The following is a 17,803-nucleotide window of genomic DNA, read 5'->3' as shown; positions in this document are numbered from 1 at the left end:
TCCTACTGAGCCAAATATCCAGTAGCTACAGTTGTCAAACAAATGTAACGCAGTAGAAATTTTCTTATGAAACGTAGAAGTAGAAATATAGAGTATCATCATAAAATAGAAGCACTAAAGGAAAGTAAAACTATGTCAAACTTGCACAGTACTCGAGTAAATCCACTTATTGTCGAGATGTAAGCACAGAGCAACATTTTCCTTTAACTAATACCTTTTAATAGAAAAAGATAAACAACCAAAAATGAACAAATACAAAAGTAAAGGTAGCATATTTACAGCACTTGAGTATCTTTTCAGTCAGTATCTTTTGAACATAAAACTGCACAGGTTAGCTGGTACTCACTAAATCCTAAGTGTCTGTAATTAATAACCCCGGCCTAATTCAACAATGCTGAACCTAATTTTGTCTTTATGGAGGAATAACATGTCATACCTGCAGTCACAATGATTCCTGTGGTTTTACTTCATGCAGTGCACATGACACGGAGACACTGGTGGATATAGTATCACTATTTTGTCTGAGCTATAAAATACAGTGATATATTCCATCAACTATACCAAATAGGTAGTAAGCAGAGACTTTACATTTCTGCAGGTCTTTTATATTATCAAGTATTATAGGATTAATAAGGTTTGAGAGCCAACCAACAAAATGAACTCGCTAAACAGTGTGAAAACATAAGTGCGTTTACATAGCAATGTTCGACAGACTAAGACATCGATGCACTTAAATGTAACTAAGAACGTGTTATTCATTAGAAGTGAATGCTTTCAGAACACAGATGAGGTACTCAAACTTGGGCCCTATACAACAAGAGCGTTCCTATAGTGCAATTTAAGCTGAAGACTCAGCCTGGCGTGAATATCATATTAATCATCATCGTTCAGCGGACAATGCCCCGGCATTTTAACTCCTCCTTTTGTAGAAAGAGTTTTTTTCATGTTCAAGTGTTGAAGGGCCTTAAAAGAGACGAAGCTCAAATAAACAGAAATACCTTTCAACTAACATTATTTGTAATTTTATTTAGAACAGAAATACCAATAAGCAAATGAAAACACTTTTTGGGGCTCCTATTGCTTTGAAGGGACTGGCAGCAGCAAACCTCCAACTGTGCTGAAGCGTCCCACCCTCCCCCCGACACTCTGACCTTATCTCTCTGGGAGCAGGTGCAGGCCTCCTGAACGTCTCCGTCTCCCTGACACCAACATGAGGGCATGAAGTTGTACTGAGGGAAAGTGGCGCAGCGGGGTCAGAGGTCATCTCTTCACCTTTGTGTCCTCCTTGATCTTCCAGAACATCAGCTCCATGCAGGCGGATGCATCCTCGCTCGAGTCGTGGCCCTCCACTGAAAACACAGGAGCAAAATTACTACTTTGTGCTTGAATTTTGCAGCACTGAACATGCCTTTACCTCATCTCCTACTGACTATTGTCATGCACTGAAATTATTTCGATAGGTTTATGCCTCCGAGCTTTACTGGTCAGAACAACAAATTAACCTGTGAGCATTAACAATTTAATATTATTAAATAACACGTATTAGATGTTTGCAGCAAACAGTGTAAAATGTAAACAAAGAAATGAATGGATACTGATACATGTTTGTAAAAGCAACAGTACAACTGCTGCCAGCTCTGTGTGAGTTCCTCACCGTTGTCCTGGATGATGCGTTTGAGGTGGTCGGCCATCAAGTTCCTCAAGGCACGTTTGTAGGGCAAGCCGAGGCGATGGGGGAACACAATGGCCGTGTCTACCACTGCGCTGTGGATTAGCTGGAGGTGAGAGAGACAGAAACAGAGGGTCAGAAAGAGTGTTACATAAATTAGAATTTTCTTTTATTTCGGCCCAGACTCAATAGTAAGAACTTTGTCTGGCAACACGGAGAAATAACACACTGATTCTCCCTTTAAAGCAAGAATCTCCTGAAAGTTACCTCCTGATTGTTATAAAATATCACTGTTACTGTACTGCTCTGCTTGACTTTGGAAAACTATTTTCAGGCTCTAAAAGAGAAATACAGTGAGAAGACTTCCTCATATTCATCAGTTTCACTTTTTAGTCCTTAAAATGTATCCACAAAAGTTACTGAATGACTGTTAAAGCAGTGATTCAACTATTTCAGCTAATTTATTAAAGAGTATAGCCTAGACATTTTCTATTTCTGGCACAGTTAAACAAAACAGTGTGGATTATATCTGACCTTTTTTTAGTTAAGTGCTGAACAAATATTGAAACTAGGGATGCGCAATAGTATCATATCTGAACATGATGGGTATCTGCAAATATTGGCTTAAAAATGAAACATGGGAATCGGCCAAAATGCTAATTTCTCCCAATATCACAAATCGATATTTTTATGTTATTGACAAACTGAACATGTACAAAACATCGACCCTAAGTTGAGGTATTTTTCTTATTTTGCACAATGAATGAATGCTCCATACACTGAGGAGCACTGGATTTCATGTCTCCATCTGCAGATGGGCTATAACAACAAGAGTAATTATACAGTAATATGATGTTAATTCCACTACAGAAGAGACCTGAGTTGTTATATATCAGCATACTTAATATTGACGAAAAAATCCAATGCTGTGCATCTGTAATTTCAACCACACTTAGCACCAAGTTAAAGGCATCTTCAAAATGTAACGTGTAATGTCAGTTAACTCCATGCAGCACAATCATGTTAATAAATTAGGTGAGATTGCAATATTTTTTGTGATATTTCCTCTGGGAAATACATGTTTGTGGGGGTAACAATAAATGGTAATAATGGCAAATAAACTATAAAACTCCTCTTTGACAGATGGCAGACACTTCCTTGCACATCACTGAGCAGTAACAGGCAGCAGAAAGTAACTGTAAGGTCATTTGAGCGAAAAGCTCCCACTGAATGAATCATTTAAAGGGCCAAAGTACCTTCAGAGCGAGCAGGTCGCTCTCCAGACTGTGTCCTATGAGGATGGATTCAGCACTGAACATACTGAGCAGCACGGCCTGAACATCTCTCAGAGTGATGGTGGTGTTCTCCAAGTCCTCCTCCGTCACACCCGAAAATCTGTGAATCACAAACAAGATATATACGTATTCCTAATCTAAAACACTGTGATCGCTTCAATGACACATTTAAGACAGACAATTAACTAATTAACTGTTCAGTTCTGCAGCAGACACGACCTGCGCAGTGTTAAAGTGCAAGAGACAAACTCACCTCGTGTTGTAATCAACCACTTTGCTGTCGGGTTTGACAAACGTGTCGTAAATGACTTTCAGCTCAGAGTCAATGACTGTCACCCTTGTCAGCTCCAGGCCCTGCTTTGTGTAACACTGTTTCAGAAAAGAAAGAAAAAAAACAAGTACATGTGATTATGAGCACAAAATATAATAAAAGTTTGGAATCAGGACAAACAGCAATGTGCTCAGCTGTACAGTAAAACTGACAAATGATTCATTTATCTTCATTTGACTTGAAAGAAAGAAACTTTCAATTATTTAACTAGCCTACAAGAAATCAACTCTTAAATCAAGCACACACAGAGATGGTGGTTTAAGGCCAACAGTGCAGTTAGATAACAGATCTTCAGTTGATTAAAAACATCGTCTGACTCACCATCTCACAGTCCAAAGCAAACACCCCTGCATTGCCGTCTGTTGGTAGAGGTTTACTGAACGTTGTGACGTAACCATCAACTGTTTCTTTACGACCGTCCTGAACATGTTGCTGTGGAAATATGAAATGCTTTTTTTAATGCATGTAGAAAATAAATTCAGTTTGATTGTTATCATGGAAGCGCTTGATTGCTCAAATGCTCAGGAATAAGGAGAGTTATAGTCAGTAAAAAGACAGCTAAGCATTTAACATTACACAAAGCACTGACTTCTGACATTATAGCACATGCTGTTGGCCAATCACAAGGAAAAGAAAATACTCTAAAAGGGGAAAAGCATCAAAGAGACTGTACTGGGGTAATGATTATCAGTCTGCCATCAGACATTAGTAGCACCAGTGACTCAATGTGTGGAAAATCTAGTTTTTCTAAATCTAGTCTGACTGAAGGATACATACAAGGTCATTTCGTCTACACAAATGCAAGCTACAGATATAAATTTAAATCTTGAACAGTTTAAACAACAACCAAACATTATGAACTTCACAAGACAAGTCTTCACTGTGAGTAGAGCTGCGGCGATATACAGGTTTTAGGGTACACTGTGATATGAAAGTTGACGGTTATCACGCTGTGTACTTTTGCTTATCTACAGTATTGAAAATAAAATGCAATCAGATTGAGAATCGCACCACTATTGTTTTAAAACTATTTTCAAAAGGGAGACTTGTTACACATAATTTCATTAAAATGGTTTCAAGTTTTAAGTATAGTGATAAAACATTTGTTGACACAAAACTAATGCTTTGTTTTCATTACTTTATGGGTCACTCCTACTGATAATATTAATATTCTGTAATATTGTGATACAGAGAGACCGCAGTATTTTCTGAGATGGTTATCATACCATGGAAATCTCATTGTGTTAGGCTATGGTGCCGTAATTTGTTTTGTTTTTTATTGTGTCTCTCACTCCACTCTTACATTACATCATTCATGTTTGAAAGTAGTTTTGCTTTTAAAATCGTTGTTGTATGTTCACATTAACTCCCTAAGCCATGACAGACAATATATGACTTCTTAAAATGCAAAGCGATGGGGCGCCTGGTGATTCAGTGGATAGAGCGGGAGCCCCACGTACGGAGGCTGTGTCCTCGCTGCAGCGGCCGCAGGTTCAATTCCAGCCTCAGCCCTTTGCTGCATGTCACCCCACCTCTCTCTCTCCCCCCTTCACACTTGTGCTGTCCTATCAATTAAAGGCAAAAATGCCCAAAAAATATCTTGAAAAAAAGGAAAGCGATACGTTTTTAACTTTTCAATTCTACTCCATCCCTGCGTCTCTAAGTGGTAATATTGTTGACGCCACTGTTGCAAAGACTAACGGGATCACTTTCCGTTTTCTTCAGAAATCAACACTAAACAACATCATCAACACACACAACATTGAAGAGAGAAGAAAAACACTTGTTCACAGCAAAATGACTTCTTTGCTGCGGATAGCTCGCTCTGGACCTGGGAAGACAAACAGTTCTTTTCCTGCTTTTGTTGCGTATTGGTTGATGTATTTCCTTTTGAGCTTTAAATCAATCCTTCGTTTTTGGCAGAGATCTACCACGAGGTAGGCAGAAATGTATAGTGAAAGCTAGGCTAATAGCAAACCAATTTTAATGCAGTTTTTTCATTGTTCTATAGCCATTCAATTGTGCAATCAACATTAAATTCAGAATCAAATGTTTCAACTAAACCGTTATTTCTGGAGGCTTTAACATGCAGAGAGGCTAATAGCTGCTGTCTTGAAAAGAATAATACCTTTGCAACTTGGCATCCTGGAGCGCCGACAGCAGCAGAGCAGCAGCTGTAGTTGGTCTCCCAGCCTCCAGCCACTGACAGAGGAAAGCAAGTCGAACAGACAGACGTAAATAAAACATGAGAAAAGAGGTATAGAAAGTTGGATTGGGCAGCAGGCCTTATAAGACACAATGCTGATCTTTGTTTTACCTGATTTACACTTAATAAACACAAACAAAGTTACCTTTATATCTGCGCAATCTTCCCCAGTGAAAGCTGCATTCCTCTTTCCGTATACAGCTGCCATTGACGTTGATTCTATACTCAGCTCCACATCGACAGCATATCTTGTTGAATGCTGGAAAACACACAGAGTGAAGGCTGAGGGTCTAATAATTGCTGGACCATATATGCCAATATAATTAATACTGAGGGGTCGTGCAGGTGCTCACGGTCGGTGGCGGCCTTTTTCTCTGGGAGGTTGTACATGATGGCTTTGCCTTGAGCCTCTGGGTTCGCTCTTGGGTATCCGTTCTCCTGGAGCTGCTCTTCTGTCATTAGGTATGCCTTCAGCTTCCTGTACAGTGTGGCTCCTACAGTGAGACACAGCAACAAGAAACACTACTGTTGTCTTTGTTTACTGATATGTTAAATCATCAACAACACATGGGGCTGGCCTACTGAGCGTCCCAAGAGTTAGAACAACGCATGGTGAGGCAGCGTTTTGTTATCATGCAGCAGAAACCTGGAACAACCTCCAAGATGATGTCCGACAAGCACCAACTCTGACCACTTTTAATTCAAAGCTTAAAACAACATTCCTTTATTATACTGTCTACTCTACACAGTAATGACTTTTTTTTTACCTGATTTTGAATCATTTTCAACAATCTTTGTATCTTTGCACCCCCAGTCTGCACTTTTCTCTTTACTCTTTTACTGTTAATCTGTATCCTTTATTATGTGTTATATTCTTTTGCTCTGTAAAGCTCTTTGAATTGCTCGACTGTATGAAATGTGCTACAAAAAAGCTGCCTTGCCTTGCCTAAAACCTACACTGAAAATGTAAAGAAGCACAAATAGACGATGGTAGCAATGTTGGGCCGCCCGGTGGTTTAGGGGATGGAGCGAGCGCCCCATGTGCAGAGGTTGTGTCCTCGCCACAGCGGCCGCAGGTCATTTCTGGCCTCAGCGACTAGGACACTTGTCACCCCCCCTCTCTTTCTCCCCCTCATCCCCCTTAATAAATGATAATAATAGAATGTTAATGAATGAGTGTTGCCTTAAAAAAAGTTGCTCTAACCATCAAGCATTTCACATTTTTAATTGATAAAGGACTTAAAGGATTTATCAGTTAATTTCTTGTTAGTGTCAGTTATCAATGGTTCTTTTAGCATTACTACAGTATTGTAAACACAATCCCTCTGAAATCAGGTCACAGTATTTGCTGTGAACAGGACCTGAAGGTTGTCACATTGTTATTTGAACAGTTTCACTGTTACTGTAAAACCAGACACACCACAAACAACAAAGATTCTTTCAGTTCCTTCTCAGTTTTCTCTTTCTTTTTTAGTTCCTTGTCATTTTGATTTTATCAGAGGTCTTATTGTCTTCAGGGATGTGATCAGATGACTGAAGACAATCACAACGAGAGAGAGAATAAAAAAAGGGAATTTCATTAAATAAATATGTTCATAACAATTCTGAAGAAACAGAACTGAGAACATTCAAAATGTGACTCTTCTTGTCATGTCGAGGAGGAAAGAAGAAGAGGGAAAAATCAATTTTACCAGTGAGTTTCTCCTCCTGCTGTTTACCACTCCTGTTGATGGTGAAGCTGGTTGTAGCAGCAAGACGACCTCCCAGAACCTCCTCGTGGGACTGAGCCCTCTTGTTGCCGACTAACCCCGGATCCTCTGCAGACAAACACAAACCAGCACAAAGTGACCATCAAAACTGGCAGAAAAAAACTATAAAACTTGTTCTTTACACACTGAAGTATCCGTGCAGTGTATCATAGCTTTATATGCATCCAACTAGCACATTTGATGCAATCAGTTTTGAGTTTTTTATGTAACTAAACAAAAGCCGTCATGCAATATGCTGACTAAGAGCAATACTGGATGTTTTGCTGCACAGGAGCAGAGGTGGCATACTGGGGACAGACGATGGACACGAGCTGCTCTTTCGCGGAGCTTCTTCAGAGTGTTGACAGCTACATTGAGGTAGATGTTCTTACTGCTGCTGCGGTCATACACCAGTTTCTCTTCGTCAAGGGCCTGAAACAGTAGAAACCTCTGTCACTGTCAAAATTACAACTTGTTCAACTGAAGCTCTCATTGAATTTCCTCTGCATTCAACACGGGTTGTGATGAAGAGCCTGCAGCCTTCTCTACATGAAGAATCATCTTTATACTGACTTCAGATGATACAAAATGCAGCAGCACGGCTACTTATCAAGACTAAACATTGACAACACATTACTGCAGTTTTAAAGGCTCTTCATTGAATTCTCATACATTTTAAAATTCATTTTAAGATTTTGCTTTAGTTTTTTAAATCTCTTAATGGGCTGGCTCCTAACTATTTATCTGATATGTTGGTCAGATACTTTCTCTCAAGATTTGTAACATCCTCCACTTCTGGCCTGCTAACTGTGCTGTGTTTTAAAATGTTTCCTGTGTGTGTTTTTTTGTGTTTTCAAGTGTAAAGCACTTTGGAACATGGTTTTGATAAGTGCTATATAAAACATTATTATTATTATTATTTATTATTATATCATTATTATTATTAACTGTCCCCAAGAGAAAACTAAAAAGTACAGTGATGCTGCATTCTGCGTCAGTGACCCTCGTCTCTGGAATAGAGGTCAGACTCTTTGATTCAGTTGACAGCTTCAAATGCAGTCTTCAAAACTATCTTTTTAGACTTGCATTTATGAAGCTTATATTTAATTAATTGGTAACAAAGGTAATTAATATGTTTTTCCTCTCTTTTATGTGTGTGTGTGTGTGTGTGTGTGTGGTTGTGTACTTGTATCTTATTCATTTTATCTTGTCTTTCATCTGTAGTTTTTATTTTATTATTTCATTATTATTATCATTAACTGAAACATTTTTGAATCCATCCATGGTTTATAGGCTAGGGTAAGTTTTAGGTATGAAGAAATGTCTGATAAATTCTGGGTGCTTGGTGATAACTTTCATTCATACCGTCTGGAAGGCAACGTCCTGCGATGGGCAAAATTTGACACACTCATCGATGAAAGCGTTGAGGTAGCGCTGGCGGATGTTGTTGGGAACTTTAGCTCCAAACTCAATAGGGATGACGGGGCGCTTCATTGAACTACTCTGAAAAAGTTAAAAAAGAAAAAAGAAAGAGAACATTGAAAGTAAACCAAAACCAAATACAGATCAAGCAAATATTTCTCTTTAGAGGGACGGCCCACCTCTGCCAGTGAACGCTCAAGGTTAAGCATGGGATGTGCATACACAGAGCAAATATTCAAAAAACAAACAGCAGAATTAAATTTTGTGTCCTGTAAATACCTTCATGGTGGGTGTGTGTGCCACCCTCTTCTGCGTGGCGGTGGACAGGGTTTTGGGCAAGATGCCAGCTGTGGTTTGGGTCTTGATAGTGTGACTAGAAGCTGGTTTAACATCTGCAGGACCTGGTCAGACACACACATGACTTTCTACTTAAACAGTCAAAATAATTCATTAAAGAAGTATTTCACCGATATCGAGAGTCTGCACATAAAACTAGGGTGTTTCTGCAGAGGAAAAACACAAATACAATTGAAATTGGTGCTACATGACCAGAGAAAACAGAGAAAAATGACACAAGAAGTAGAAAACCTACAACTACCAGAATGCATTGCACCTTACCAGACACTCATGCTGGTGGGTGACATAATGCGGAAGGGTCCGTTTGAAACAATGGCGGTTGCAATCTCATATCACAGTTAAACGGCAAGCTAAAACATGTTCCTGAAAACATTTGAGGCAAGGAATATGCAACTCAGAAACAGAATCTCGGTTTACATTTGATCAGCACTGCTTAGTTTTACAGTTTGATCACGTCCTGTTCACAAACTTTACAGCTAAACAGGGCTTTTAAATGTTTCTTGAAACAAGCAGTGCAGTAAAAGAATCGTTATTTATGTTCAATCAGTACTGCCGAGTTTTACTGTTCGGATTTCTGTCCAAGGTTGCGAGAAAAAGGGAGCGGGTAACTGTCTTGTTCAGCTGTATACTCTTTGTCCACACTGTTGGCTGCATGGGTGATGGGAAATACAAAAATGCCTGAGTACAGCCTGTTGTTGCTGGCAAAATTCCTCCAAATGACATAAATTATGTTACTTGGAGGACCACAAGGGCAGAAGGGATATCCAGGCACTCGTTCATACATACATTCTGCCCACATGGTTTTGGTTCAAAGCTGGATGAAAATCAGCAAAGTATCCCTTTAAGAAGGGTTAAGCAGTGATATAAAAAAAATAAATTTTATGTAGTGGAGGGACTAACCCGTTTTTGAGGATGTTTTCTGTGGGTTGGGACGGTGCGCTATTCTCTTCTTCTCTCCAGAGAAGCCGGGGCTAAAGCTCTGAGAGGCAGCTTTGACTGAAGCAGAGAGCTGAGCAGCTTGCTGCTGCGCCATCTGCATACGCTGGTAGCACACCTCCTGAGCTGACAGTCGTTTGTACGGCCGCACCACAGTCGTAGATGGTGCTTCAGTCTGATGAAAACAGAGGCACATTTTAATAGAGAGCTTGTTCCTAATTAAGAAAGTATGATGCTGTAATAACAAGGATTACGTCAAGTTATTCTTTCGCTTCCTGCAAGAGAAACAAAGTCAGTGACTGTGAGGTGATTTTGATGAACACATCTGAAATTTGCCCGTTAAGTAACAAATTGTACATGTAATGGTTTATACAGTATAAGCATGCACCTCACTGTGGAATATCTGACTCTGGAAATGAAAATGTGAATGTACAACTGCAAATCAGATCATGCAAATAACAAAACGTCACACTTTATATGTTAAAACATGAATGTACAACATAACGGTACAATCCCTCCATTGCACCTTTTATACATAGTTTTTGCGTCCTTTAAATTCTATTTTGTCTTTTCATATATTTAAATTGCTTCTATATATTTTATCTTATGTTCTATTCTATTTAAATTCACTATTTTTATTCTGTCCTTTATGTTAATTGTTTTGCACCAAAACACCAACACATTCCTTGTATATGTAAATGTACTCAACAATAAACCGGATTCTGATTCTGATATAGTATTTACTGTTTATATACATTCTGTTTTCTACACGGCATCTTATTGTGTTCTTTTTTGTAGTAGGAGTAAAGAAGGTCTCTATTTGTAATAATCATCAGCAAAAAAACGGTTAATTTCTGATCAGTTATGACACACAGAAATTACTGATGTATTACTCAAACTGTTTTGCCTGGGTTCAGACCTTTGAATCCGCCCTCTCCACTGAGTTTGAGCTTTGTCAAAGTGAAACAATTTGACAATTCTGTCTGATATCAGGCAGCGAACAAAGCTCACATTGACTTGGCCAAAAATAATACGAAAAAAACAAACTAGGCCTTTGCCGTTGCTGCCAAAGACAGCCCAGGCAGCCCATGCATGTCGTCAAAAACTCCCTTGCTAAAGTGATCAGACTGCCAAATATATCATCTGATCATTATGTAAACACAATCAATTGCTTACTGTCAGATCATCTGACTACAGATGGTCTATTTGAATAATACAGCCTGTGCAAGTGGAAATCCCCAACACCACCGCTGCTGTGCCAATATTTTCATATTGTTCTTTCGGTGTTTACTTCCTTGTTTGCTGTTCTGCTTCTGTGCAGGCTTCCTGAAATTCCACCTGTACTGTATTTGTTCACACTACTGTGCTGATTTTGACATCTAATGCTAATAAGAGCAGCATTATGAATGTTAGAAGCAAAGAAGACAGAAAATTAGTATTTCCTGATTTGTTATCTGGTATTGCTCTTAAAACGTGTCATAAGATTTAATATCTCGGCCATCATATTGTCAATGATTTATCTGAACATAAAGATATCTGCAAACAGTGTCACAAATTGTATGCGCAAGCTGATATGCTTGCTCGTAAATTCAGCATGTGCCGAGTTAATGTGAAGGTAGCTTTATTTAGTGCATTTTTCACCCCGTTATACACTACCCCTCTGTGATGTTCCTAAAAGCCATATGCAGAGACGCAATGAGGCCTGAATAAGCTGCTTCTTAAACTTCTACGATTGTGTGGTTCCAGTCAGATGTTTGTTAATGTCAGCATGCCTACCTGCTTGGCCTTAATACGAAATCTTACGTATTGATACATGTGCAGGCTCTTGTTTCAGATAACTGTATCATTCAAACCAAACCTGAGCTGATCTCACTTCTGGTTTTCATCCAGACTGTGGAGTCACTGGTGCAACAGTTCGTTTGTGGGTGCAGTCTCTCGAATTTTAGTCTGTTTTATAAGACCTTGCATTATGTTCTGTTCTGTGCTTCCTTTTTTCCTTGTATTTATTGTATCTATTATATTTTTGTACATAGATTTTTGTCTGTTTTTATAGTGAGTATGGACCTTTGGACTGGTTCTGCAGCATTGTAGTAACCAGAGGAGTCTTTTCCTCATCGCTCTCACTACATCTGACTCATCATGTGCATACTTTTTAAAGAAAGGAAGTGAGTTTGACAAACAGGGTCAAGTACAAGTTGTTGTTTTATATATATATATATAGAGTGACTAATTTAGATCTTAAGTGGAACCCCCATGTTATAATACTTACTTGATGCCTTACTGAATACTATTACTTTCCAACTGGGTGTAAATCTTGTACATTCCTCCTGTAAATAAGTTTGTACTCAACGATTTTGTACAGAAACTAAATAAAATGAAATACTGACTTGCTGTATCTTGTGGTAACAGTTTTAACACATACATGTGTTCACTCCTGACTGACTGACTTAGACTGTGGGACAGAGAAAGACATGGTGAGTTCACTGTGATAAACTTACACTTCCTTTGGCAACACAATGGGAGACTCTCTTCTTTTGGCCAGGAAAGAGAGTGGTTAAAGTGCTCTCTGTGCTTTTCTCCTCCTCTGAATCCTTAGGGGGCTGAGAGGGTACAACATAACATGTTTATGTAATCCCACCAACTGGCATTTGTGACACGACTAAAAAGAAAAATTGTGGTAGATGTAAAAGATAACAAAAATGCAACAATATTGCGGGAAATTAATACCTGTTTAGCTTGTCTTCCTTTGTCTTCCGTCTTCACATCCTTGGATTCATTAAAGATACGCAAACATTCCTCCATGGGATCTGAGTCAAAATCCAGATCATCCTGGAAACTAGAGAGGTCGATTCCAACATCGATGACCTCGTCGTTACCTGCCCCGCGGTCAGCCTCATCGTCAGAGGAAGAGGGCGTCAGCTCAGATGCTTTCCTTTTGTTCAGACGCCCTCTCTTTAATGCATCAGCAGATTTTCTCACCAGCACTTCTTCGGGTTCTTCGTCATCATCAGAATCCACCATGATCGGTTCGGCCTCGTCTGGGCTCTCATCTCCAAACAGATCCGCGTGGCTAAAACTCTGACTTCGCCGTTTGTCCTCAAGTCGTTTTCCATTGGGCGCGCTGATGTTTTGCTTCAGCTTATCTTTACTGTTAGCAGCAGGACTCCCTTTACTGTTGTTACTCCGACTGCTCCCACCACCAGAACTGCTTTTGCTCATTTTCTTTGCATCCTTTTCTCTTTTACTGCTGTCAAGTTTACCATTTCTATGTTGGTGGTCCTTATACTTGCTGTGTTCCTTTTCCTTCTCTGATAGCTTGGGTTTCTTGCTTTCCTTTGCACCATTTTCTGCATCTTTATCTCGCTTGCTTGAGTCTGTTTTTACTTTTTCCCCAGCTTTGATCTTACCATCGCTTCTCTTTTCATCTCTGGCTTCCCTCTGAACTTTATCATGTGTCTTCATCTTAACTGTGTTTTTCCCATTGTCTCTTTTTTCATGACTCTTGTTCTCCTTCTTTGCAGACTCCTGGTTTGAGTTCCTTGTTGACCCTTTGTCTTTACTGCTGCTGCTACTCTTACTACCAGCCGTTTTATGTCTTTCCTTCTCAAGTTTATGCATTTTCTCAGATTTGCCACTTATATCATGACTAGTTTGACTACTAACCACTTTCTTTTTCTCTAAACTGTCCTTTCTTTTAATATTGTCCTGGATGTCTGAGTCCCCTGCCAAGTCATCTTTATTCCTCTGTGTCAGTGCATTCAGCATGCTTTCAGTTCTCTCTTTTCTTTCTTTCCCGACAGCATCCCAAAGTGACCCACTGTTGCCTTTTCTCTGCTGGAGATTGCTAAGCGAGGTTGGTCTATACTCTGTTCCCGAGCTCTCCTCATCAGAGTCAGAGAAAGTGTACTTTGTTGAGTCTACGCTCTGCTTGGGTTTTTTCGCAGCTACTACACAATCCTCATCTGACAGATCTGATCCTGCCTTTTTGTGTGTCTTTCTCTCCTCCGTCTTGTGCACTCGTTTGCTTTTCCCTGCGATTCCTGCCGAGTAGTTGGACAGCGGGTCATACTCCATATCTGTAGATGGTTTTGAATTGTCCAAAGTATATTTACACTTAGAGGAGGATGTGCTGTTTGAGTACTTTGGACTGGGGGGAGGAGAGGGGAGTTTCTGTGTGTGTGTCCGAGATGGAGGTTTTTTCGATGTAGGAACATATTCCATGGAGTTACTATTGCTCCCCTGGTTGTCTGAATCCAAGGTATACTTGCTGCAGCCAGGGGCGGGATTATAACCTCCTGATGTCATCTGGTAACTCCCCGGGTCATAAGCCATGTGTGAAGGTGGTGTTTTACTTCTAACGGCATCAGATGAAGACAACTTTGTACTCTCACTGGGATCATACGGTTCATCCCCAATCCGGGAGAGCTTCCTCTTCTCCCTCTCCACCTCGCTGCGGACCTCCTCAATGGCCTTGTTGACCATTTCCAGAGCACCGCTGAGGTCCTCCGAGGCCGCCGGGTTTCCATTCTGCTGCTCCTGAGGCCTCACAACTTCTGGGTTGAAGGGATCATAACCTTGTTCTGCAGGGGTGCAAAAAAAACAGACTTAATAAAATTGACCAATGTTATAAAAAAGTCCACTTACTAACTTTTCTTAAGTTATTTTTTTGGCTTTCCTCCTGGAGTTCAGGGGATAGAATTGGCACCAGAAGATAAAACATTTGATCAATGCACCCCAGATACCGGGGATAGAAATTAACTTTTTTGTTCATTTGCCACTAAGGCTGGTGGATTCCAGAATCTACCAGCTACTAAACAGCATACCAGTGTTTTTTTTGGCTTGTGAGTGAAGCAAATGTTGCAGCCACTTGCACATTTTACCAGCATCTGGCTGGTGGCTGGTGCTTATTTCTAGCCCTGCCTAAAACTTTCCACCACACCTGAATCTTAAGGAGATGATGTGTCTGCGAACATAATAAAAAGTCAACTTGAGAAAGTTAAAGACAACTCTTGAGGCCGACAGAAAAATACAGTAGGAGAAGAGGAGTATTATTTTTCAAGGGGAATTTACTCAACAGACTAAAACAAATCACACTACCTTACTCTTCACCGATCTTTTTACTGTCTCTGCCTTGTAACTATGCAACAGTGTTGCAGCTGGGTTTTTTTTTTTACCGGTTTCAAGTTATACCATGATATATTGATGGTTATCATACGGTGTATATCTACATATGCAGGTAACTGAACAAAGGGCAACCAGGCTGAGACTCTCAACTGTGCATACACATTTCCTTTCCTCCTGGACAGCCTGTCAGACTTTTTTTTTCACAAAATTCTTGTTAAAAAAAAAAAAAAAAAAAAAGGTTCCAAATTCTGTTTTTATACTCGCGAGGATAATTGTAACTGATTCCTCCTTTTCTTGCTGCTGCTCTTCAACCTTATTTATTTTTCCAATTGCAACTTCCTTGTCTCCTTATTTTATTTTTTATCTCAATAAAAAATCTTATGTTTGTATACTGCATTATTTTAAATTTTATGCTACGTTTTATATGTTTGTGATGTATCGGTAAACAGTTTTTGCTTTTGAATGCTGTGCATCTTATCTGTTGCTTTGACACTTCTTGCGTGTGCTACATACAGTTTTGCTCGTGCTTTCTAGTTATATCTCAGTTTACAGCAAACACGAGAAATATAACTAAGCTGACAAGACGCATCACGTGTGATTTCTGCACAGTGTGACGTTAGCTTGCGGTGACATAAAATCACATTGCACCGTTATAAGTTTCGACACATTTTGGACCCGGTGGTCCAGTGAAGACACGTCCCCCGGCGCCGACTCCGCGACACAATACGTTTTAGTATTCAAGTCAATTCTGGGTTTACTGAAATATTGCACCTCTGTGTCCGGAGTGAAGGTCTCTCTGCTTTTTAACATCTGCCGGTGCTCCGTAGGACGACCGTCTCTGCTGGCTGTGCCTGAAGTGACAGTACGGTCTGTTACACCCATTTCTGCTGCCTTTGCCCTGGCTATATTCCGTGTAAAACGGGCAGTCAATCCCTCGGAAGAAACCGGTGGATCTCAGCATTATCTCCAGATGTTCCTCTCATGCCCGCATGAACACAGTTGGCTGTTTTTCTTCTTACTTTTCGTCGTACTGCGAGAGCTTCAAGAAGCAACGGAACAATAACAACGTCCATACGGCGCCATGTTGGATTGTTCGGACCGATAAAATCTCGCGTGAGCCTACACGTGTCGCGCTCCCTGACGTCACACATAAACTTGCCCGTCCCCAAAACTCCCAATACTTAGTCCAAAGACATTAACTATTTTTTTTTCACTTTTAAACCAAAACATTTGCTCTCAACATAAGGAGAGTGTTTCCGTCAATTTAAGTGTTAAATTTTCTCAGCTTTATTCAGTTCCAGGCCCTTACTGAGCTTCTGCTAACATTTAAGTTAATTAGCATTAGTAGAAACACATGTGTGTGCTGCTTAATATGAATCTGGTGCCAAGGTTCAGCTTGCTTTGTAAAATAAGCAAGAAGTTGTTTTTTTAACATTTTATTTCACAAGAACACAGTGAGGGTTTGGTCTAAAAGTCCTCAGGTCAAAGGACTTTGAAAGGAAGACTGGTACATACTTGGCATTTGATAACTAGTTTTCTTCTAAAGTTCTTTGTACTTCTTCAATTCCTTCATCTAATAGCTTCTGCCTCAGGTTGAGCAAATAAAAACCCGATTCAAAATATAAATTGAAAACAAATTAAATTATACACACCAACTTATCTAGTAGTCTAAAGAAAACGGCATAAGAGCTGTCATGTCTTCAATTTTTAAATAGTTATCTCATTCTTCAAATGGTGCAAACTGGGTTCAGTCTTGAGGCGTCTGCATTTATGTAACACAAAACACCAAGTTTGTCCATCTTCTGTCAAGGATAACATCTTAATCTCCCTGGACTATAGTCAGCATAGCACCACACTCCAGAAAGACTGCACTGAATCACAAAAGGCACACATGTTTATTTGTATTGAAATTAAAGCAGAATCTCTAATAAACTAATTGGTTGAATCTCATTTAAAAATTAAGTTCACAATAAACCTTTTCACAGCAGTCATTTTGACATGTCGTAAGGAAACCACAGGCATAGTTAATCAAGGCTAGCTGCTTTTCACCTGGGGAGGACCTGGTATTGTGCATAATGGCTCACTGAGCAATCCATAATGTTATCAGTTTTACCTGTGCTTTTCCTATTATGACAAACCAAACTAATGTTTAAAAAAATAAAAGGAACATCTCAAAGTTTACTTACTGCCTTTTATTGCTGAAGAGGGAAAAAAAAGTTTAAACCATGAAAGTAAATACAGCAAAAATAAATTAAAAAAAAAAAAAACAATCCCAAAATGTCAAAATACTCATTTCAAATGTTAGAGATCGAATTCACAAGTTTGGCTACATTTTGAGAGTCTGGATATTAAGAACACATTTTGAAAACATAAAATCAGTAAGTCTGTAAACAAATTTTATATAGGCCATACAGCCAAATAAAGGTCACATAAGCTCAAGGGAAAGGTGAAGAAACATTGCAGCTTTTCTTTTTTAATTCAATCATATATCAAGCCTATGTTTTACCCTCACTAGAGTCTTAATTGCTTTTTTGCCTTGTCATAAAAATCACAGAGGTCCTGACAGGTACATTAAAAAAAAAAAAAAAAACTCTTCAAAGGCTTCCTAAAATGCTCCATGATACCTACCCCCAGCTCGCCCCCCAAACTTCAGCTTAACACGTGCTCAGGCTTTTTGTGCACTCCGGACAGATCACGTGATTCAAATTAAACCGC

At 39.5% G+C, this 17,803-nt stretch overlaps 1 protein-coding gene across 1 annotated transcript; it reads right to left on the bottom strand.

The window, feature by feature from the left end:
* Positions 1 to 196: 196 nt before the first annotated feature.
* Positions 197 to 16,171, bottom strand: rexo1 (REX1, RNA exonuclease 1 homolog). Its single transcript, XM_042483680.1, is given in 17 exon segments — positions 197 to 1,349; positions 1,655 to 1,775; positions 2,926 to 3,064; positions 3,218 to 3,333; positions 3,617 to 3,727; positions 5,424 to 5,497; positions 5,647 to 5,760; positions 5,855 to 5,995; positions 7,193 to 7,318; positions 7,559 to 7,591; positions 7,594 to 7,681; positions 8,615 to 8,752; positions 8,951 to 9,072; positions 9,929 to 10,139; positions 12,463 to 12,564; positions 12,692 to 14,544; positions 15,860 to 16,171. Coding segments are annotated over 17 exon segments (3,768 nt in total). The 5' UTR covers positions 16,050 to 16,171; the 3' UTR covers positions 197 to 1,260.
* Positions 16,172 to 17,803: the final 1,632 nt, after the last annotated feature.

This window comes from Plectropomus leopardus, chromosome 3 (assembly GCF_008729295.1).
Source record: "Plectropomus leopardus isolate mb chromosome 3, YSFRI_Pleo_2.0, whole genome shotgun sequence".
Lineage (NCBI taxonomy): Eukaryota > Metazoa > Chordata > Actinopteri > Perciformes > Serranidae > Plectropomus > Plectropomus leopardus.
Note: the sequence above shows the minus strand (reverse complement) of the source record. Positions and strands in the feature narration are given on the sequence as shown.